The 24275-nt window shown below is 33.2% G+C and overlaps 1 protein-coding gene across 3 annotated transcripts in view; it reads left to right on the forward strand.

Annotated features, from left to right (window-relative positions):
* Positions 1–371: 371 nt before the first annotated feature.
* The window catches only part of LOC127729723 (uncharacterized), a 62220-nt gene continuing 38316 nt past the window's right edge, over positions 372–24275 (forward strand). For 2 of the 3 annotated variants that reach the window (XM_052237592.1, XM_052237594.1), the window contains exons 1-3: positions 372–513; positions 16404–16918; positions 21081–21160. In XM_052237592.1, coding sequence (XP_052093552.1) covers positions 16405–16918; positions 21081–21160 — 594 coding nt within the window. In that variant the 5' untranslated portion in view covers positions 372–513; position 16404. The remainder of the gene's footprint in view (positions 514–16403; positions 16919–21080; positions 21161–24275) is intronic. The other variant, XM_052237593.1, reaches the window with a different exon arrangement.

The raw sequence follows: 24275 nt of genomic DNA on the forward strand, positions 1-24275 counted from the left end.
ACGTTCCAGTCATAACTTTCTCACATGTTGAAACATTCGACACAAACAAATTTCTTGGACGATTTATGATTATTCCCTGGGTATCTTCTGCTTTTTAGCCCCTTCAAACCTGTTTAATCATTCTCAAAATCAATGTGGTAAAATTACATCTTTCAAATAGAAAGCAGTGTAAAAATGAAAGTCATCCTCACCTAACGATATAATTTTTAAGATGAACGAAAAATGTGATGTAAGAAGTGTCTTTGGTACACGTACAGAATAGATCTCTGATATAATAACCAAAATATTATATCATTGAAAAATATATACAGCATTAAACCTTTTATTGAGGAAATTTAAGTTGTAAAAAATTTAATTTAAATTTAAATGCTTTTAACGTGTGCAGTTACCCATGACTGTCTTATAATCATAACAGGGATTGTAGATGCAGGAAGTTTTTTCTGTTAAAAATTATGTTATTGCGTACTACACCTATCAATTAAAGTAACTAAGGAATATATACCGAAATAAAATGTGAGTATTATTATTTACTTCTTTAATTTGTAGGAATGAAGGTGAATGGATTTAATGACACACGAGAGAATCTCGGGTACTTTGGATTTTACGGTCCAATGACTGTTTTCTTTAAATTCCATAACATTATACTCTGGGTCATTGTTCTATAAATTGTCATTAACATTTTAAATCCAGAGCACAGGGGCGAGACAAGTAAATCTCACTTATTCATATGCCCGTGTGCCTTCATACTTAGTATATATTAAGTAGAACAAACAAATAATTCAGACTATTGTACTCCACAACCATAATCTCAGGTAACTCTACGTACTTTAAACGATACCAATTATACAGAAGTAGATGCGCATTTCGACAATTAATGTCTCTTCAGTGAGGTTCGAGGCCAAAACATTTGAAAACCAAAACCAAATAGAAACACAAAAGAGCTGATGTAATCGAAAACGACCAAAATTATTGCCAAATCTGGTCAAGGAATCGAGGCTATGTACTCAAACAACTTTCTACGTTTTAGAACGGAAAAGTTCAATACACAGTATCCATATTTCCATGCCAGTACCGAAGAACTGGACTATTGGACTGCATAATTGTTATTGTGACTAACAGCCCACCAACAGAGGTATCGACCAAGTGGTAGTAATCACATATAAATATACTTTTTGCTAAAAATCGTCTGTAAATTTGACTCGGAAGCTATTTGGTATATATCATAAATGATTACATACCTGTGAAAATCTTTGCGAATAGGCCACAGAAACCATAGTGGCACGAACTCGTCAGAATATTGTAGTTATATTTTCTGTAAACAATTGGTATAAAAATTTGTCCTTACATTTTTAAAGTTGAATAACTTTCCTTTAAAACGATTTTTTTAAGTTGTGGTTTAAAAAAAAATACATGCAAAACAAAGCGAAACAGTACCCGTTATAGATGCTTTAAAGGAAAGACTTATCATTCAGGCACATAGTCAATAACTAATTGCAAATTGAATTTTAAATTAATTTGTGCATGTAACTGCAGTTGTTAAGTATTAAAATAAAACCAGGGAGAAATGTTGAAACAATGAAAGCAGTTAATAATTTGCGTATACTTGTTTTCACCTTAGCTGTTATAGATAAAGAGCCTGTTTATCGAATATGTCTTGGGACTAAGACATGTCTTTAGACCATCCGAGGACACTTATTGGTATACAAAATGTCGTATATTTTGGACACCAATTTGGATGTCTTATGATGATCACAATATGGATCAAAGCAGTTATATCATTGTATAGTATTAGAAAGTTTACTGGAAAAAAAATCGTACTTTTCCACTTCATCATAGAGAGTTTATATCAGTTGTAAAGTAAGGATTCCTTCTTTTTCCACATTTTCACTCGTATATATTGCATACAATAATAAAGCTACTCAATAATTATACGAAGAATGCACGAGATTTTTTGTTTTGTTTTGTAATGTATGACATTGTGACAGTTCTTCAACTGTTATGGTTCTTATACATCCTTCGTTTTCATATATTTGACCTTGAGCGTTCTTGATGAAGGTAAATCAAGAAAAGCGCTTCGGACGCATGACTTTTATTAAGTGTTGTTTTCATTATTTGAATTCAACTCCCTCAAAACTAGATAACTATTTATGTCGTTAATATACTTCGCTGTAACCATTTAGACTTAATTTTTCTTGTATAAAAAGTGGTAATTTTTGTTATTTTTTTGTTTTGAATTTGGTTCATAAAGTGGCAATGCACGATTATTATCACTATCATTATTTTACAGTTATATTGATTAATTAATTGGGATGCATTTTTATCTCAATTTATAAAAGAAATTCTCATATAATATAACGATTAACATTATAATCTCTTGGTATAATATAATATTTGAAATCACAAATCTTCTGTTTTCAGCGTTGAGTCTTTACGGTTTCATTGTAATATCTGCTTACCTCGATTAGAAAGACATAATTATTATAGTCTCGAAATAAAAAAAAATAGTGCCTAACTTCTTTAAAAGTTTTCAACAAAACAGAAACCCTGATATTAAAATCCCATTCTTAAAAGGAGGATTTGTAGTTACACAATTTTAGTTTTCTTTGTAGTGTTTTCTAACCCGAATAATTCAGTCCCCCACCCCCACCCCCCGTGATCGAATCTCCCACTCGCGAGGTTAGCCATCGTAAATCAGTGGAATATAACGACTGAATTATTCGGGTTAAGTGTTTTCTAGACTGTTGTTTTTTGTTTCGTCGTTTTCCTTTTTTGCTATGGATTTGTCAGTCTCTTTTCGAATTATGTGTTTTTATTGTCCCTTTGGTATCTTTTCAAATTTGATTATATCTAGAGAACATACATAAATGTCGGAGATAATTTTTTACTGATAATTTTATTCAAGCTTGAGTACTATTCCTCATCTTTAGCCTCTATAATATGAATGCTATCACAATGATCACAATTATTTATGAATTATATTTTGTAAACTAAGCTAATCTTTATCATACATGATAAATAGTTTGTTTAAATCAAGACATTTGTCAAGAAATTGTATCAAATTCTTTAAAAGGTTATAAACAAAAGTATAATATGGAACACATACCTTCCTTGTCTATTTGCATTTGATTGGGTTTTTTATTTTAGATAAATGAACTAATGTTCCTTGTATTTATTCTTACAAAAAATAACATTGCATTAGTTAAAAAGATCACAGAATTAACAATCAGAAGTAATATATCAGTTTTAGCAGAAATATTACTCGAGGTTGCCTCTAGTCTAAAGGGTTTTATCCTTACATGGATACCATTAGATGTGGGGTATACATACGTAAATAAGAGGCAACGTTCAAAACCAGTAAATTCATATGATATTAAAAAGCATCCAAACGAAAAAACAAACAAAAAAAACAAACAAACAAAAGAAATATGAGTTGTGACTATGCAAGTTGGTACATGGATAGTATATGGCTTTGCTTAGAGTTGTTAAAATCTATCTTTTGATTTGTTGCATTCAAAGTTAATTTTCATTCAAAGCTGTTCTTTTATAATTTATCTATAATTTAGTTTTGGATGTAACACGTCTTCTGATTGGCTGAAAGTTTTTTGTCTATCAGCTCATAGCTCATAGACATAAATTTTGTCATGTGACCGTGACGTCATCAACGTTTTTTTTCATGATTTACTGCTTAAAAATGGAATTTAGAATTAAATTATAAGGAATGACTGTAATATTTTTTTTGTCTATTCGAAATAACCTCAAAATGTGGTGCACACTTTTAAACAACTCGCTACGCGAGTTATTCAGTGTGCACCACATTTTTTATGTTATTTCTTCATAGACAAAAAAAATATTACAGTCATTCCTTAATTAACTTTTGTTATCCACACCCAGTATTTGAAAATATAACAACTTACGACAAGTGTAATCTAGTTGTGAATAAGCATATCACAATATGATATATGTAAATTTTATGATAACATAGTTAAACAGGATAGAGGCAACAATAGTAATGTCCAAAACTCATAAGGCAATTTGGAATGGAAAAAAAACCGGAGGGAATCACATGAAATCAAAACGAAGATCGGGTTCGTCGACGAGTAAAGGGTTATGCTGTACATACGTCATCCATATTGCAAATTCAAACTTAGTCAAAATGTCGCGAATAGATGGGGAATATAGGACACAATCGGTAAATTTGCAAATCAGACGAATAATCTGGTATCTTATGCCGCGTTCACACGTACATTTAATTCGAATTGAATTCGAATCGAATGCGAATCGAATTCGCTAATCGCGTTCACACACTCTTCTTTTTTAATTCGAATTGATTCGAATTGGCTAAATCGCATCATCCAATTCGCATTAGAAATGCGTTTTTGTTAATACGAATTAAAAGTTAACGTCGTTAGGACAGTAAACCGAATTTGACGCGCATTGCAATTCGAATTAGAATTTACGTTCGGACGTTAAACGTTTCGAATGCGAATTAAACTAATTCGAATTAGTTAATGCGAATCGAATTCGAATTACGTGTGAACGCAGCATTAATATCCGTAAGACCAACTTGTGAAGTGTCGATTTTAGTTCTACTTCGTCACGATCTAATGGATGATTTTTGTATTAAGCCCCCGTCACACTAGACCAAGACCATGAAGATCTCACTACGGTCTATAAAAAAAAAAAGATCGGTATGGTCGGCTTGAATATTCAATATTTCATAGTTTTCACGTTCATACAACGACCTTGCTATGATCCTGATAAGATCCTGCTACGATTCCACTACGATAGTAACACGTTCTATAGTTACAATTTTGTCACGCTCTTGCTATGTCTAATAAGACATTACCACGACTTACACGATCTCAATACGAGTCTACTATGATCGAACCACGACTCCACTACGTTATCACTTCGCTCTTCGTTTGTTCACGTGACCTACAGGTAGAAGTTATTGCATTCGTTTTTTATATATCAACAGAATGAGGTCGTGCAATTATCGAGGCTAGGACGTAGCAGAAACGCAGTAAGGTCGTACTAAGGACGGCAAGCGCGTAGTAGCAACGTACTATTGTCTTCATCATTGTAGTATAATCGTATCAATATCGTAGTAGAAGCGTAAGAAAGACGTAGTGAAATCGGCATAGTCGCAGTGAAAATCGTAGTAAGGTCGCAGCGAAATCTTTTGCATTGGCTTCCCAATTGTATCTTCGATTTTCATTTTTGTGGAACAAGCTTTGTTGAATTAAAATATATAGCCAATCTTTTAATTGAGCATTGTAAAGTAAAGTCTGTAGAAAAATTGAAAGTTTTGAATTTTTTGCAATATTGTAATGGTTGTGATTTAAGATTTTGGTGAAGATATTTTAGCAGAATATTTAAGAATCCACATCTGATTGACACCTCTGGTTGAGTATACCTCTTCAGGGTATCCTTGAAGTTCATCTTTCACCGTAAACATGACCTTAAACATCCATTTCTTTGTTGAAATAGTTTGATTGTTTGTTTGTGACAATTTGAATAGCAGACTATCACACATTACATTGAAATAATTGAACGACATTGCTTGTCATAAGTTGATAGAAAAGACAACTATGCCATAATGTGTCAAATGCTTTTTGTCCGTCAACAAAGAAAGAATAATAAAAAAAAATCTTATAAAAAGACTAGTCTGTTGTTATTTATGTATTATTGTCATTTTGTTTATTTTCTTTGGTTACATCTTCTGACATCAGACTCGGACTTCTCTTGAACTGAATTTTAATGTGCGTATTGTTATGCGTTTACTTTTCTACATTGGCTAGAGGTATAGGGGGAGGGTTGAGATCTCATAAACATGTTTAACCCCGACGCATTTTTGCGCCTGTCCCAAGTCACGAGCCTCTAGCCTTTGTTAGTCTTGTAGTATTTTTAATTTTAGTTTCTTGCGTACAATTTGGAGTTTAGTATTTCGTTCATTATCACTGAACTAGTATATATATTTGTTAAGGGGCCAGCTGAAGGACGCCTCCGGGTGCGGGAATTTCTCGCTGCATTGACGACCTGTTGGTGACCTTCTGCTGTTGTCTGTTCTATGGTCGGGTTGTTGTCTCTTTGACACATTCCCCATTTCCATTCTCAATTTTATTAGTATGAAAAATCATTGCGTCAATGCAGATAGATATTTTCAGAACGCTAATATCAAGCTAAATCATTTAAATATATAGTTTACATGTGATGACTGATCTTTATATTTTTTTATTTGATATCAAGTCTGACACTGTAAATTCATGTTTAGATTTAAGCCAATAAATGGTTTATCAGTAAATGGATTTTCTATAAGCATTTTGTATGTACTGAATAATACGTTTTTTTCATTTCATTCTTTGAGTTGACGATATAATTGTCACTTGATCTTGTAACGTAAAATGATTGATCAGTTCATTAAAATTATGCTGAATAGCATTATTTAGATAGATACCCTTATACCTGTATTTAAAACTTGAAAAAAAAACTTTGTTGTATTTTTCTTTCCAGACGAAAGTTAATCAATCAATTACCTTTTTTATTTGTAATTATTGTTTTTATTCTTTTGAGTTAGTGAGTTAGTAAATAGTAGTTTTGGTAGCGCGAATGTTTTTCTACATGTGCCCATATAAGAGTGTTTTTTTTTTTGTCAATGAGTTAACTATCTACCAAAAATAAAATAAAAACGATACGAACAACCACAGGTCACCATACAGTCTTCAACAATGAGTAAAACACATACAGTTTAATAAGCTAACAATATGTAAAGTAATTCCAAAGAGAAAATTAAACCCTTTATTTATGCTTAAAACAATAAAAAAAACCTAAACCTTGGACAGTAGTGTAACAGTACATCTTTAGAACCAACTGTAAATATCAGCTGATAAGGGGCCAGACTCATCAAATCGGCACTGATCACAACAAACAGCTAACAAAAGACACTTAACCGACTAGAAGTTACTGAAAGCTTGTCAAGCTTAATTTTATCTAATAGATAGACCATTTTTTTACCAGTCTAGCATGTTTTTGTTAAACTAACGTTTAATTTATCGCCATTATTTTCATTTTATGTTAAGACTTGTAAAAACATAGCAATCTAAGTCTTCTTCTCTTAAAATATAAGGTGGAATAAGTTTTACCTTTTTATGTGTAAATTTTTATTATACCAAACTGCTTATCCTTTCGGATCATCCGAGTTCACCTGGTTTTTGGTGAGATGCGAGATTCTCAATCTTAAGTTTTCTGTGTATTGTCTTCGGTAGACAGTTGTTAGTCTGTTCGTCTGGTTTTCTTTGGGACATAAAATTGTCTGTTTTTTTTTATTGTCACCTTGGTATGTGTTCCCCTTTTATTGAAGAGGATCATGTCATTTAAAGTCTAATGGCGAGTGGATATCCTTGATTGTAGGTATATAATTTCATTGATGCAAAACAATGTGTTGTTCATAGTTGAAGACTTTCCAGTAACTATATACATTCGATATATTGGTTATTTTCAACACAACGGGTACCACATTTGGAACAGGATCTGCTTACCCTCCCGGTATTTGGGGGGTTCGTGGTGCTCAGTCTTATGTTTTCTATGCTGTGTTTTGTGTACTGTTGTTTGTCTTTTCGTCGTTTTCGTTTTTTTGCCATGGCACAGTCAGTTTGTTTCCGACTTATGAGCTCACGTTGGTATCTTTGAGTTTCGCCTCTCTTTTGCAAGAATTTAAGTTGTTTCCCCTTGTTGAGAATTGCACTAATGTTAAATGTATTCTTTTTGAGGAGAGGCCGCTATCTTTGTGACGTCGCGGTATTGTGATGTATGATAATATTATTATTGAATAGAAAGTAGCGGACGAATTTGTATCTGTAACATCTAACTCAAACTTGAAATCACTATTGAAAATACACAACACAACCCATTAAACTATTAAAGAAGGAGGACAGTTTAAAATATCCTTATTAATTTGAGGTGATTTTTACTTGGATATAGTTCAAGACAAAATAGTGCGTGGTAACGACCCAACCACTGCCAGGTCGAGCATTGGATATCTACTTTCCGTTACTGTCCCTACAAGATCCAGCAAAACATCTTTCTCAAAGATGAATATATAGGTATGTCACAAACAAGAATATGATCTTGAAAAAATTTGGAAAATGGAATCCTGGGGAATCGATGCTGAGGAACAAAGATATCTTACTTACGATGGAAAACTATAGGTACATTACAGAATTGTCATAGAGAGAGTATGCACAGGAGCTACCGACAAAACGCAGAACGGAAGCGTTTTTCGCCACGTACTAAATGCAAGATCCAGAAAAGTTCCAAAAGTATTATAAGATAATTACAGAAAAAGAACAAAGAGAATTCATTGAACATACATCTGATGAAGGTACATGAACAAATAAGGTTTACTACATTCCGCGTCTCCTGTCAAAAAAAATTCAGCCACCATCAAATGCGTATAGTATATAACTGTAGCTGTAGAGTGAACAACAGAAGCCCATGTCTTTACGAATGTTTAGACACGTACCCACCAATATTGAATGAGATGTCGGAGATATTTGTACGGTTTAGAATGTATAAATATGCAGTTACAGCTGACATTGAAAAGGCATTTTTGCATATTGAATTAGATGACAGAGATGTTACGGGAATTTTTTGGTTGGAGAATCGCATAAACCTAGAAAGCAGTTTGATGACTTGCAGGTTTGGGGTTGTACTTTTCGGCGCCATCTGTTCGCCATTTATCTCAAGTTCCTAGCTAATGAGACGATGCGTCAACTACATAAACAGAATTACAGAATACTTTATTCGTGGATCACGTCTTGACCAGTTTTACAGATGGACAATGACTTTTAAAGTTCTACACGCAATCAAGAAAATTATTGCCAGAGACAGGATTCAACTTAAGGTTTTGGAACTTCAATAGTAAAGAACTACAGATGGTCACTTGACGAGAAAAGATCGCCGAGATGGAAACCATAATTAGAAACTTTAGGCATGAGATGGGATACGGAATACGACGATCTGAAATGTCAACGAATTGAATGACAAAATGGTAACAAAGTTTGAGGTTTTACGCACATCGTTTAGATTTTCCACTCCTAGAATTAATCATACCATCAACAGTAAAGACCAAGTTATTTGTGCAGACTCTTTGGATTGTGATGAATGTTGTTCGTCGAATAGAAAAGTAAATGGTAGTTTATCGCATCAGATATCGAGGAGGCTACCACAAAAGTAATCCCACGAATGCTAACGAAAATAGTCAAAGCAACAAACACGACCATACATATGTTCACGGAGGCCAGTTTGTTAGCATATAGAGCTTGTTCTTATTTCGTGACAGCAAATTCATTGGTCATCGTTATAACTCAACACATGGTATCACCCGTGAATCCGATAGTCAAACCGTTCTTAGTTGGATTCAGTAGGTAACAAAAAACTGGAAACCGTTCGTTGTAATTCGACATGCAAAAATAAGATGGAAACGGGTGAATGGAATTACTATCTAACAAATAAGAAGCCAAATGATTGCTTAACACGCGGAATTAACGCTAAACATAAACACACAACACATTATTTATGATCTGTTCACAATTGTTTTTTAACAGCTAATGAAAAAATAATGTCAATTAGTACACATCCAATGGATTAAGTTTAAAGACGTCATAAACAGTCCAAGAAAACATTACATTGTGCTTTACTAACAAACAATACAGATATGAGACATTGCACAAGTACACAATGAATTTAATCGTACCATGTGGAAATTAGCAAAAATACAGGATTTAGTTCGTGGAAAAGATGGACAAATTATTGCCCGAGACAGGATTCAACTTAAGGTTTTGGAACTTCAATAGTAAAGAACTACAGACGGTCACTTGACGAGAAAAGATCGCCGAGATGGAGACCATAATTAGAAACTTTAGGCATGAGATGGGATACGGAATACGACGATCTGAAATGTCAACGAATTGAATGACAAAATGGTAACAAAGTTTGAGGTTTTACGCACATCGTTTAGATTTTCCACTCCTTGTTGTAATTCGACATGCAAAAACAAGATGGAAACGGGTGAATGGAATAACTATCTAACAAATAAGACCCCAAATGATTGCTTAACATGCGGAATTAACGCTAAACATAAACACACAACACATTATTTATGATCTGTTCACAATTGTTTTTTAACAGCTAATGAAGAAATAATGTCAATTAGTACACATCCAATGGATTTAGTTTAAGGACGTCATAAACAGTCCAAGAAAACATTACCTTGTGCTTTAATAACAAACAATACAGATATGAGACATTACACAAGTACACAATGAATTTAATCGTACCATGTGGAAATTAGCAAAAATACAGGATTTAGTTCGTGGAAAAGATTGACTGATTCTACCCGCTGTTATCAAAACTGACACAGAAACTACCAACCGTCCAATTTGAAGCTTTACCCCATTGGAAATACTCAGTAAAAATGTGGATTTTTTTTTAAATACGGGTATGAGATTGACATGAAAGAACGATACCAAAGGGACAATCAAACTCACAAGTCAAAAATAAAAGTGTTTAAGTATTCAAATGACAATTGAAAAGTAATTTCATTTTCTGATTAACTATTGAACAGTGAATTAAAAAAAAACTGTTAAGAGACTTTACTATAGTTTGATTATTTTTTGTGACGCAAATGATTACATCAAGACAGAATAATGTACTAAAAAGGATCGGTTAATACTTAAACAAATTTGGTAGATTAACTGAATATAATTAATTTATATAGTCATATTTTAATTATTGTCCAATTACATGGCACGTCTGCAGTGAAAAAATGCAGCTAAGATAGATACGATTGATTATAATGTTTATCATTCATCCTATACAGAACTGTTAGAAAAATCAAAAGTAAGAAAAATGCACTGCATAGATAAACTTTCAAAATTATTAATAAAAATGTGTATTTTCATAGTCTGATAAATATTTTTAGAAAATCTTTTAGATACGATAAAACAGCAGACATACCTATTGTTAGAACTACAAGGTATGGTCTTCATTCTTTTAGATATTATGCTTCTAAATTATGGAATGAGCTACCAAACCATTTCAGACTAGAGACCCATTTGGAACCGGTTAAAACATAATTTCTACACGGAATTGCAGAACATACTGTCAACGTATTTTGTTCCGCCTAACAGAAGTTCCCCTGGAAACTTTGTTATGAACAATGTCATAATATCCTTTCCTGTTGGAACAAATATTCTATATCCTTTATTCCGTAAAGAACAAATACTGTAATATTTGTCCCAGTGGAAATTACATTACAGAAAATTTCTTCCAATTGGAACTTATATTATGAAGGAACTTCTATTTTCTATACCAATGCCGTGCATGCTGATATGCTATGCTGATTTGCATAAAGTTTTAATGCTTTAATTTTGTGATGGCATGTTGCTATGCATAACTGGTTATTGCATTGATGTGGTTTTTTTCTGTTATTTGTTTTTTTAATTATACATGTGTATCATGTTTTTTATGTGTGTATTGTCTTTATATATTTTGTCCTAAATGTACTGTATTGTTTTATGTAGTCGATTCACAAGCTCTCCAGAGCTTATGTTATTTGTAAATGATGCATATCGACTTTAAATAAAAGTTTTGACGTTGACTTTGTCTTTTGTTTCAGTTTTTTCGATTGGGTAAATTTATGTTTAAGAAGATATTGAAACTCTCGGGATAAAAACTAGAGGCTCTAAAGAGCCTGTGTCGCTCACCTTGGTCTATGTGCATATTAAAATTAACAAAGGACACAGATGGATTCATGACAAAATTGTGTTTTGGTGATGGTGATGTGTTTGTAGATCTTACTTTACTGAACATTCTTGCTCCTTACTATTATCTCTATCTATAATGAACTTGGCCCAGTAGTTACAGTGGAAAATATTTTGTAAAAATTTACAAAAATTTACAAAATTTATGAAAATTGTAAAAAATTTACTATTAAGGGCAATAACTCCTTAAGGGGTCAATTGACAATTTTGGTCATGTTGACTTATTTGAAGATCTAACTTTGCTGTACATTATTGCTGTTTACAGTTTATCTCTATCTATAATAATATTCAAGATAATAACCAAAAGCTGCAAAATTTTCTTAAAATTACCAATTCAGGGGCAGCAACCCAACAACGTGTTGCCTGATTGGTCTGAAAATTTCAGGGCAGATAGATCTTGACCTAATGAACAATTTTATTATCATCAGATTTGCTCTAAATGCTTTGGTTTCAGAGATATGAGCCATAAAACGGCATTTTACCCTGGGTACTATTTTTTAGCCATGTCGGCCATCTTGGTTTGCGGGCGGGGTCATCGGACACATTTTTTAAACTAGATACCCTAATGATGATTGTGGACAAGTTTGGTTAAATTTGTCTTAGTAGTTTCAGAGGAGAAGATTTTTGTAAAAGATTACAAAAATTTACGAAAAATGGTTTAAAATTGACTATAAAGGGCAATAACTCCTTAAGGGGTCAACTGACCATTTTGGTCATGTTGACTTATTTGCAGATCTTACTTTGCTGAACATTATTGCTGTTTACAGTTTATCTCTATCTATAATAATATTCAAGATAATAACCAAAAACAGCAAAATTTCCTTAAAATTACCAATTCAGGGGCAGCAACCCAACAAAGGGTTGTCCGATTCATCTGAAAATTTCAGGGCAGATAGATCTTGACCTGATAAACAATTTTACTTAGTCAGATTTGCTCTGAATGCTTTGGTTTCAGAGATATAAGCCAAAATCTACATTTTACCCCTATGTTCTATTTTTAGCCATGGCGGCCATCTTGGTTGGTTGGCCGGGTCACCGGACACATTTTTTAAACTAGATACCCCAATGATGATTGTGGCCAAGTTTGGTCAAATTTGGCCCGGTAGTTTCAGAGGAGAAGATTTTTGTAAAAGTTAACGACGACGGACGACGACGACGGACGACGGACGCCAGGTGATGAGAAAAGCTCACTTGGCCCTATGGGCCAGGTGAGCTAAAAAAGGATAATCTTTTGTGTCCTCTTTTCATGTCAATCAATAGTAACAACTCCGCATTACATGTACGCAACATTTTATGTTGAACCGCTAGACGAGTTCAATTAGAAGTGGTTTTATTCTTGTTAGCATTGAACGATACATAATTTTAGAAGTGTATTGCTTTATGTATCTTTAAGGGGGTAAGATAATTGTAAAGGTATTCAAAGTTATGTAACGTGTTACCTTAAATGAGTTTATTGTAAAAGAATACCAGAACAACTCCATTACTTGGAAAACCAGTGTGTTGAAAACCCGAAAGATCTTTTTATGAACTTTATTGTCTCTTGTCTTTTTTTTCTGAAAGCGATCTCAAGGTATTGATAAAGAAATCATACCGTTTTTGAATTTAATTTATTTCGATATCTTGTAATTTTGTCGTTATTATATAGGTGGCTATACCGAACATCACAGAAAACACTTTCTTGTGCAATGCCAAGTCTTGCGTATAAAGTTTCATTACTTAAAAGCAAATAACTTACACTTGTTAACAGAGTTAAAACTATAATTAGATAATCGATAAAACATATTTTAGGCAATGCAATCACAACAATGTAATTATCACAGGAAAAAGATATTTAAAGTGACACATTTTGAACCGAATGTTAAATTCTGTAAGTAGAATAATTTTAAAATATTTTAGTAGATATTTATTAATATCAAGCTTTAGATTTTGATAATGAGTAAATGACTTGAAATTTGGTCCGAAAAAGTTTTAATTATTAGTACTTAGTTTAAGAAATATTATTTTTGTATATTGCTATTATCATTATCATAATTATTCTGTTCTGTAAATAAAAGCAACAATAGTATATTGCTGTTCAATAGTTATAATTCGATTAAGCCAAAACAAATCAGGTTAACAAACTAAAACCGAGGGAAACACATCAACTATAAGAGGAAAACAAAGGAACAACAGAAACACTGAACTACAACAAAAGCAAACGCCAACATACATAGAACCGGACTGTGTGATTACAACTGCCATATTCCTGACTTAGTACAGGACATTTAAGAAAAAATAGTGGGTTGAACCTGGTTTTATTGCTAGCAAAACCTCCCGTTTTTATGGCAATGTTAAAAATACAGCTAAAATGACAACACTACGTGACAGGAATACAGTACAAACAAACACAAGAACACTTAGCACAGAGAAATACATAAATAAATAATATATTAGTACATTACAACATGTAAACCGCAGAATAGCAACGGACACCTCCCACGAATTTACGACAGCACACCAGGACACCACAAACGAAATATTAAAAAAGGGTAAAATAACAAGAATACCGAACTCCAAGGAAAATTCAAATCGGAAAGTCCCTTATAAAATAGCAAAATCAAAAGCTCAAACACATCAAACGAATGGAAAACAACTGTCATATTCCTCACTGTAAATTATGTTAAAGTTCGTGTTGTTTAGTATTTAGTTTTCTATGTAATGTTTTGCGCACTTTTTCGTTTTTTTTCTTTTTTTGGTTGATATTTTGCCATGGCGTTGTCAGTTTTTCATCGACGTGTGAGTTTTGAATGTCCCTTTGATTTCTCCGACTCTTATTTATTTTACATCTTTTTCAAATGCTCTGTAATGTTTTATAATTTTAACTTTCAGTAAAAGTGTTCAATTTCTGACTGAAAAAAAATATACATTGAAAAACCCAAACAAATATGATATTCAGGTGAAAAAATAAAGACTTATTGCTGCTTTTATGATAAGAGTTATTTATCCTTGCAGCTGGATACAGCAAACCTTTTTCACAATTCAATTCTAAAATTATTTATGTAAGGTATTCATTTCAATTATTGAAATATCATAATTTCTGTTTCCTTAGTTTCAATGATTTTCATTAATAAAGTTGATTAAAATTTACACAGCATCTGAAAATGATGTCAGATAAACTACAACAAGATTATAATTAAATTAAATATGAGTTTTTACAACCACTGGGTCAATATCACTGCTGGTGGACGCTTCGTCCTTAAGAGTTTCACTAACCAGTAGTCAGCACTTTAATGTTGACATGACATATAATTGATATGTTCATTTTCTGTAAATTTACTGTTCATAAAATGTTAAATTATTGAACACATACAGGATTTTCTACTTCCAGACATTGATTGCCTTCGCTGTTTTTTCTGAATTTTCGGTTTTAATGGTCTTCAACTTCGTATTTGATTTGACTTTCCATTTGTTTTTATTCGGACACCACTTATGAGTCTTATGTGCCTGGTATCTTTGAGTTTTTACTTGGTATATATTAAGGAACCCAAAAGGACATTCCTAAAGGTAAAAACCTGAAAATGTTCTGATAACTAGATGTACAGTTAAACGTATCAATAAAAAAAAGGAATGGAGCGTATAACAGCTGAGAAGATTCGAAAGGGGTAAACCCTATTTTACATTGGTACATTTTACAGTACTGGTTGGTCAGCATCGTTTGATTGTTTGTAATAGAATATGCTTCAACAAATAAACCCAATTAATATTTTCAAATGATGTATACATTATGATATTAATGGGATAAAAATAGAGACTTCATCTCTTGTCACGGGTTTTATAAGTATAGATTATAACATGCCCTTTTCCATATTAGCCCTGGTATCATCCCGAGACTCCCATATCGGCCTCGAGGCTTTAGCCGAGGGCCGATATGGGTCGAGGGATGATACCAGGGCCAATATGGAAAAGACATGTTATAATCTATTTATCACATATTTAAGTTCTGCAGAAAAGGGAAAAAAGTTCAATTATAACAATTTAATGAAATATAACAGGTAAAATCTTTTAAAAATTTTATCACAAAAGTTTTATCACATTTTCAAATTTAGTTTTTATCATTTACTCCATAGAAATTTATTGTCACATTTCCACTTATTTTGGAATATGGCAATACACAATTGCGTAATTCTCCGGCACTTTTTAACCACTCCTTTAGAATTTTAATGTCACTTTCTGTTTTTTTTCTTGTGTTAGCGTTTTTCATTTGCTCTACAAAGTCTGTCATTGTTCGCCGTCGTTAAGGACGCAATGACGTCACGTCACTTGAAATCAGGGCACAATAACCAATAACCTCTTTTTTGCCCCGGGCAATTTTGAGGTTATTGCATATGCAAAACCCAACGTATTCGTAACAAATATGTGATAATAGGGGTTATTTGTCCTTTCAACTGGATAAAAAAAATCTACTCACACTTAAATACGTAAATATTTATGTGAAGTATTCATTTCAATTATTGGAATATCATAACAATAAAGGGGGTGGGAGGGGGGGGGGGTGGTAATTTATAACATAGATATAATATTTTAATACATTTCATTCCTCAGAATGGCGACTAAACGATCAAGCAGTATCGACAGTGGTCTTTTGTCCTGCGAAGTCCAAGCCAACAGAGAAGAAACACTACTAAAACCAGTTTTCTCAACTCCAGATGACAAAAAAGAAAAATCTCAAAGAAATGAACAACCTTTATCTTATTCTAAACCAATGACACCAAAAGAACGCACTCAGAATGCTGAATATTATACTAACAGAAGAAGTTTCCATGCAGTACCTAATACATCACCCCCGTCTTCAAAAGCGGACTCTGATTCAGATCTTGGCATTGTACCTGATGTGACTAGGCTACTTTTAGGCAATAGACAGCGTAGATCTAAACATCCAACATCCCCAACATATTCAATACATATTAACACATTGTATGTGTACCAGAAACCCACATTGCCGGTTGAGAATCCACTGTATGGTCAGGTTCCCGTAGGGAAACGCGATGACAAACCTCCAGCACCTTGTGTGAAACCAGCTGGATACCAGTATGTTTGGCCGTCTACAAATAACACAGGTAATTAACCTTGTCTATTTGGTCTGGTTTCATGCCTTTTCATAAGAACTTTCATAATTACTTATTTGTTTTAACTACAAAGGGGTATATGTACACGGGATATCATCCAACAGACAAATACATTAAAAAAACTACACTTAAGATATTGATTTACTAAGGTTTCTGAATCATTATCCGTGTTGTGACGTCACACAAAAGTCATTAACGATACAAGTTTCCGAAGTAAGTTGATGATTAATTAGGCATTTATACATTCTAGTAGTTTTCATCAACTGTATATGTCCATTGATCTACTAGTAATTGAAAATTCAATAAATTTAGTGGGCTAGTATTCACCACTATTGAAATTTACTCTTTGTAATTAGGGAACAGGAACTTCTTAACCTTCATACCCTCTTAATTAGTTCAAACCGGTTTTTAGAGGGATTGTTGCTAAATGTTCAGTTTTACTGTGAATGCTTCGTTGGTCTCTGTTTCTTTTGACCTTTTTTCTTTGGGGTCACGATGTTGCATGACCTCCTCCAATTTATGATCGCCTGTACTATATACAAGACACTATTACCAATAGTTACTGGTTAACCAAACAACAGCTAATTTATTGATTTACGATTTGTGACTGCTCATTTGATATTTTAGAATTCCTTCATTACCAGATTTTATCATTATTATGTACTATATGAAGACCAATGACAGCGTTTTATTTTCTTAAATTACGTATCTGATATCGTTAGTTTAATTATGACACTAGGCCAGCAGTATGTGTATTCGTACTGGTGTGCTCATCTTGATATTTGTAATTATACATGTTCAAAAAGAGGGACGAAAGATACCAGAGGGACAGTCAAACTCATAGATCGAAAACACACTGACAACGCCATGGTCAAAAATAAAAAGACAAACAGACAAATAATAGTACAGATGACACAACATAGAAAACCAAAGACTAAGCAACACGAACCCCACCAAAAACTGGGGGTGATCTCAGGTGCTCCGGAAGGGTAAGCAGATCCTGCTCCACATGTGGCACCAGTCGTGTTGCTTATGTTATTACAAATCTGGTAAATAGTCTAATTCGGTAAGTCACATTCGTGAAAAGGGAGTGTACTGTTGTTACGACATAAGGAACATATCCGATATCATCTGTGAAACGGTTATTCCATAACGGTCAACCAACTCGTGATGGCGTCCGTAAAATTTACGAAGGGATGATTTCAACCTCACCATTTGGAACTCTTGCTTTAATAGCTTCCTTGTGAGCAGCAATCCTCTATCAAAGAAATCATGATAGGAAACACAAGCCCGGGAATACCGTATCAATTGGGAGATATATACTCCGTATGCAGGCGCTGCTGGAATGTTGCTACATAGAAATGGAAAGTTCACAATTGGGAAGCTGAAATCATCTTTTTTGTCGTAAAGTTTTGTTTTCGTACTATCAATACCGTTCGCAAATGAAAAAAGAAAAAAAATCAGCCAATGAAACTTACGACTCTACTATACAGAAGGACGATCGGAGAAATGTGTAAATGAAGGACGTAAACGAACTTGTCGTTTTGCGTTCAATTCATCAACACTGTCTCTAAATTTTATTACGATTCATGATATTTTAGAAACATTATATTCTTCAACCCTCAGGAGCAAAAAATCATAAATTTATTGTAAATCATCAATTAAGTTATAAAAAACTGACAGGTTAAAGGTAAACGTGTTTTTTTTCATTCCTTTATGAATTACGAAAATTATTATGATAGTGTTCCATTCTGGTATGATTTTTCCGATAGTTTTTACGATATTATACGGCAGTTTCTTTGTCCAATTTGGCCATATTCTCTATGCAAATTTTCATATAACTGATATTAACTATTTACAACGTTTTATTGTTTGATATTAATGGTTTTTAAATTAAATAATTGTTTATTCCATTCTTAATTCGTTCTTAGAAAAATCATTTTCAAAGGGATTTTTATGTGACTAAAATATTGCACTACAGTGTTTCATAGAAATACCTGGCGTGACAAGCAATGTTAATTCACAGCACGTATCCTGTCACGCAAACATAGCCCATCATTCAATCTTAAATTATATCATTTAATTTTTCCAACTGATTATAAATGCATGTGCTTTATGTCCTATTCTTCATTTTCTTATGGCAAACGATAAAGATTTTTGTTAGTGTAAAGCAGATATGAAACAGACTTCTCATGAGTATCATGCATTTCAAGTTATCAAATACATGAGAAAAATTACTCACTGAAATGAGAAGTAGTACACAAAACGGCCGGGGGGTGGAGGGGGTGGGGTGGGCTAGGGGTGTTGTGTTATGTTATATCAATTTTTATTCATACCAATGTAAACAAGTCCACAGCTAGATGGGTATTTACAATGAATGATTATTGAAATATTACTACTATTTCATCCTACACCACTCTGCTGAAAATCCAATTGAAATCTGTTGTTTAATATAAAAATAAGAAGATGTGGTAAAATTGCCAAGGAGACAACTCTTCACCCATCTAGGGAGATAGGTCAAATTCATTCCTCATCTTTGTGATGTGATGCATCCATCAACTTTTGATTGGTAGTAAATGCATCTTTCCGCCCTTTGTTGCATTTTTGTCGAGCCTGCGACTTTTGTCGCAGAAAGCTCGACATAGGGATAGCGATCCGGCGGCGGCGGCGGCGGCGGCTACGGCGGCGGCGGCGGCGTTAGCTAACTTCTTAAAAGCTTTATATTTTAGAAGATGGAAGACCTGGATGCTTCATACTTTGTATATGGATGCCTCATGTTACGAAGTTTCCGTCAGTCACATGTCCAATGTCCTTGACCTCATTTTCATGGTTCAGTGACTACTTGAAAAAAAAGTTCAGATTTTTTGTAATGTTAAATTCTCTCTTATTATAAGTAATAGGATAACTATATTTGGTATGTGCGTACCTTGCAAGGTCCTCATGCCCGTCAGACAGTTTTCACTTGACCTCGACCTCATTTCATGGATCAGTGAACAAGGTTAAGTTTTCGTGGTCAAGTCCATATCTCAGATACTATAAGCAATAGGTCTAGTATATTCGGTGTATGGAAGGACTGTAAGGTGTACATGTCCAACTGGCAGGTGTCATCTGACCTTGACCTCATTTTCATGGTTCAGTGGTTATAGTTAAGTTTTTGTGTTTTGGTCTGTTTTTCTTATACTGTATGCAATAGGTCTACTATATTTGGTGTATGGAATGATTGTAAGGTGTACATGTCTAGCTGGCAGGTGTCATCTGACCTTGACCTCATTTTCATGGTTCAGTGGTCAAAGTTAAGTTTTTGAGTTTTGGTCTTTTTTTCTAATACTGCATGCAATAGGTCAACTATATTTGGTGTATGGAATGATTGTAAGGTGTACATGTCTAGCTGGCAGGTGTCATCTTACCTTGACCTCATTTTCATGGTTCAGTGGTCAAAGTTAAGTTTTTGAGTTTTGGTCTTTTTTTCTAATACTATATGCAATAGTTCAACTATATTTGGTGTATGGAAATATTTTATGATCTATATGTCAGTCACGCAGGTTTTATTTGACCTTGACCTCATTTTCAAGGTTCATTGCTCAGTGTTAAGTTTTTGTGTTTTGGTCTGTTTTTCTTAAACTATAAGCAATAGGTCAACTATATTTGTTGTATGGAAGAATTGTTAGCTGTACATGCCTGCCTAGCATGGTTCATCTGACCTTGACCTCATTTTCATGGTTCATTGGTCAATGTTTAGTTTACTTGGTTAATATTAAGTTTATGTGACAGTTGTAATAAAGCTTTATATTTAGGACTATCAACATAATATCAATGATTAGTAAAGAAGGCGAGACATTTCAGCGTGTGCACTCTTGTTTCTTGTTGGTCCGCTTCTTATTGTGCGTGCTTTGGTCCCATATGATGGATCCTTATTCCATTATATATCTTACTAAGGAAATATAATTCTATATAATGCGTTTTTTCTTCATTCTTTAAGGACAGTTTTGTAGTTTTTATTTTTTTTCTGAATAAATCTTTCACATTTTTCGTTTTAAAGTGTACGTTTAAATTTTCAACCCTTTTTATTTGATTTAATATTCATTTATTATATATTTTTAAGTATCTATTTACTCTTTATCATATAACTGTACAATTCTTTTACTGATTTAAGAAGATGAAAAGCAACCAGCACAGCACCATGACAGTTTTAGCTATAACAATTCAAAACCTTCATCACTTCATTCAAGTTCGGTAAGTTCCTTCCTCACTGTATTTTTCTGTTTTATTGCTGATATTTAAGGAAATAATCCCTGGTTGGCGTGAATACAAAGAATGTTATTTCAACTCTTTTTGTCAGTTTGTTGTTCGTTTAGAAAATCCAGATTTTGGTTAAATTGCATTCCCTCCTTGTGTATTGGATGTACATTTCACAACTGTACGAGATACCATGTCAAAAGTATGCAGATATCTTGCAATAACTTGATTCATGATTACCGATTATTTTCAAATTTACATTATATAAAATTATGGGGATTGATAACAATGAATTCTGTCCATTTTTTTTTCTTAAAGTTGATAGCAAAAATGTACGTGTTTACTTAACGTGAAGTAAAATATTTATTTTGTATTGGATTTTGATTCTTTTTCTTTGTGTACTTATGAAAGCTCTTACGTGTCATGCAAACATATTTAACACTCCCTTACCTTTCCAAAAAAGTAAAAAAAACCTATAGGTCTGGTAACTTTTTCTGAACTAAGATGTTTTATTTATTCAATGCACGAAATATATGAAATATGTAATACGTTTGAGAAATTAATTCATATTGCAAATAAAAGTAATGATGAACACCATTAAAGTGCTTTGAATAGCTACTAGAATTCAATATATAACCATAATAAAAATGAATTACATGAAATACAAACGACGTTTTTGTTTGTTTTGAAGAATTTTGAAATCTTAGTAATATAAATTATAATAACTGAAGAATCTTGAGATTTATATATATATATATTATTTGCGTGGTACCTTAACGATATGTGTACCCTGTAAGTCTTAAACCAAACACAGAGGAGTTGGCAGTACGGTGTCTTCAAAGGTGGCGGTAGTTGATGCCCATTTTTTCCAATTCAGATTGAAATTGCTTTAATTTGTTAATTGTGCACCCCTACTGGCCGATTTGTTTTTGTACTCGTATGAAGCAGAATTCATTCAGAACCTTCTAAAAGACAAAAAGAAAAAGCACCTTGCGAAATTCTTTAGTTTTACTTTCAGATATATTGATGATGTCCTATCACTGAATAACCCATATTTCAGTCAGTACTTACATCTCATATATCCCAGTGAACTTGAAATTAAGGATACTACTATAACTAGAAAGACTGCTTCATACCTTGATCTTTTCCTCAATATTTACACAGATGGACGACTTCACACTAAAATCTATGACAAACGGGATGATTTCAACTTCCCAATTATCAATTTCCCATTTCTCAGCAGTAACCTACCCTCTGCCCCATTCGTATGGTGTTTTTACATCTCAGTTGATACGTTATGCTCGGTTATGCTCACACTATACGGAATTCATATACAGGAGTGTGCTCCTTACGCAAAAATTGCTCCAACAGAGTTATGAGTAGGAAAAATGACACTCCGTAAATTTTATGGACATCATCACGAATTGGTTGATCTATACGATGTGTCTGTGTCTAAACTAACTAACGACATTTTTACCACGTCTTAGATTGTGGTTTACCATCTACGTCGTCTGGTCTGCTAAGTAACGAACGTGACCTGTGAATTCGCATTGCTATACGACGTGCCTCGGTATTTATACATCAAACATTCATGCATTTAGTTATAATGTTTCTTGTGTAAGTCTTGTTGGATATTATGTTATGTCTTATCGTTTGTGGTTTGAATTCTGTATTTTCGGTACATTTCACATATGTCTTATTTGTCAGTATAGTCGAGTTACTCGTGGTTCGTCTACAGTGATTTTGTTTTATGTTGTTTGTTTTCAAGTGTGTTTACTGTTTGGTCTTACATGATCCAACAGATATTTTATTTTTATTTTCTATATGTATGTAAAAGTTAAGATAATTAATCAGCAATTTCATTTATATGTTTTTTTAGTTTAAAGCATATATATGCACAGGATTTTTTTGTTAATACATAGTTTTGATTTAGAAGAAAAACAGACATGATTAGAAAATACAAATAATAACACCATTACAAACACAATTCCATTTTGATATTCTTGTCATGGTAGGAAAATACATAAAATAACACCATTACTAACTCAGTCTTATATTCTTGTACGTGTCTACAATAAAACAAATCTATTCTATTTTTAGAAATTTACCTGTGTTAATATAAACGTCACAAAATAGCACGTCACTTTTTGTGGCGTTGATACATCATACATTAGTGTGACGCACTGTTTATAATTTGTTTGTGGTGTCCTGGTGTGCTGTCGTGGATTCATGGGAGGTGTCCGTTAATTTTTTGTTATTCTGTGGTTTACATGTTGTAGTGTACTATTATATTACTTATTTATGTGTTTCTCTGTCCTGATTGTTCTTGCGTTTATTTGTACTGTATTCCTGTCACGTAATGTTGTCATTTTAGCGGCATTTTTAACATTGCCATAAAAGCGGGAGGTTTGGCTAGCCAAAAACCAGGTTCAACCCACCATTTTTTCTTAAAATGTCCTGTACCAAGTCAGGAATATGGCAGTTGTTTTCAAATAGTCCGGTTCTATGTATGTTGGCGTTTGTTTTTGTTGCAGTTCAGTGTTTCTCTTGTTCCGTTGTTTTCCTCTTATAGTTGATGTGTTTCCCTCGGTTTTGGTTTGTTACTCGGATTTGTTTTCGCTTAATCGATTAATGACCATTGAACAGCGGCTATTGTTGCCTTTATTTAACGATTTACTTTTCTGGATAAAATTAATTTAGATTAAAAAGATATGAAATGTATCACCACACATAGAGACTCTTTTTTATGTAGGCTTTGTAACAATTATTTTTGTGAGTGCCCAAACTTCATTTTGCCATTTTGACATTTTATAAAAGTTTTTCCGTTTTGAGTTTGGTATTTTTCTTATTTACATTTTCCTTATCAAATGGCAAAATCAAAAGCTCAAACACATCAAACGAATGGAAAACAACTGTCATATTCCTGACTTGGTACAGGCATTTTCTTATGTAGAAAATGGTGGATTAAACCTGTTTTTTTTGCTAGCTTAACCTCTCACTTATATGGCAGTCGCATAGAATTCCAAGAACTAGAACTAGAACGTCTTCTTTATATCTTGAACTCTTCGTTTAATATACATTTATGAAAAGACTTCTTCACGATTACGGTTTG

Source organism: Mytilus californianus, unplaced genomic scaffold (assembly GCF_021869535.1).
Source record: "Mytilus californianus isolate M0D057914Y unplaced genomic scaffold, xbMytCali1.0.p SCAF_2, whole genome shotgun sequence".
Classification (NCBI taxonomy): Eukaryota; Metazoa; Mollusca; class Bivalvia; order Mytilida; family Mytilidae; genus Mytilus; species Mytilus californianus.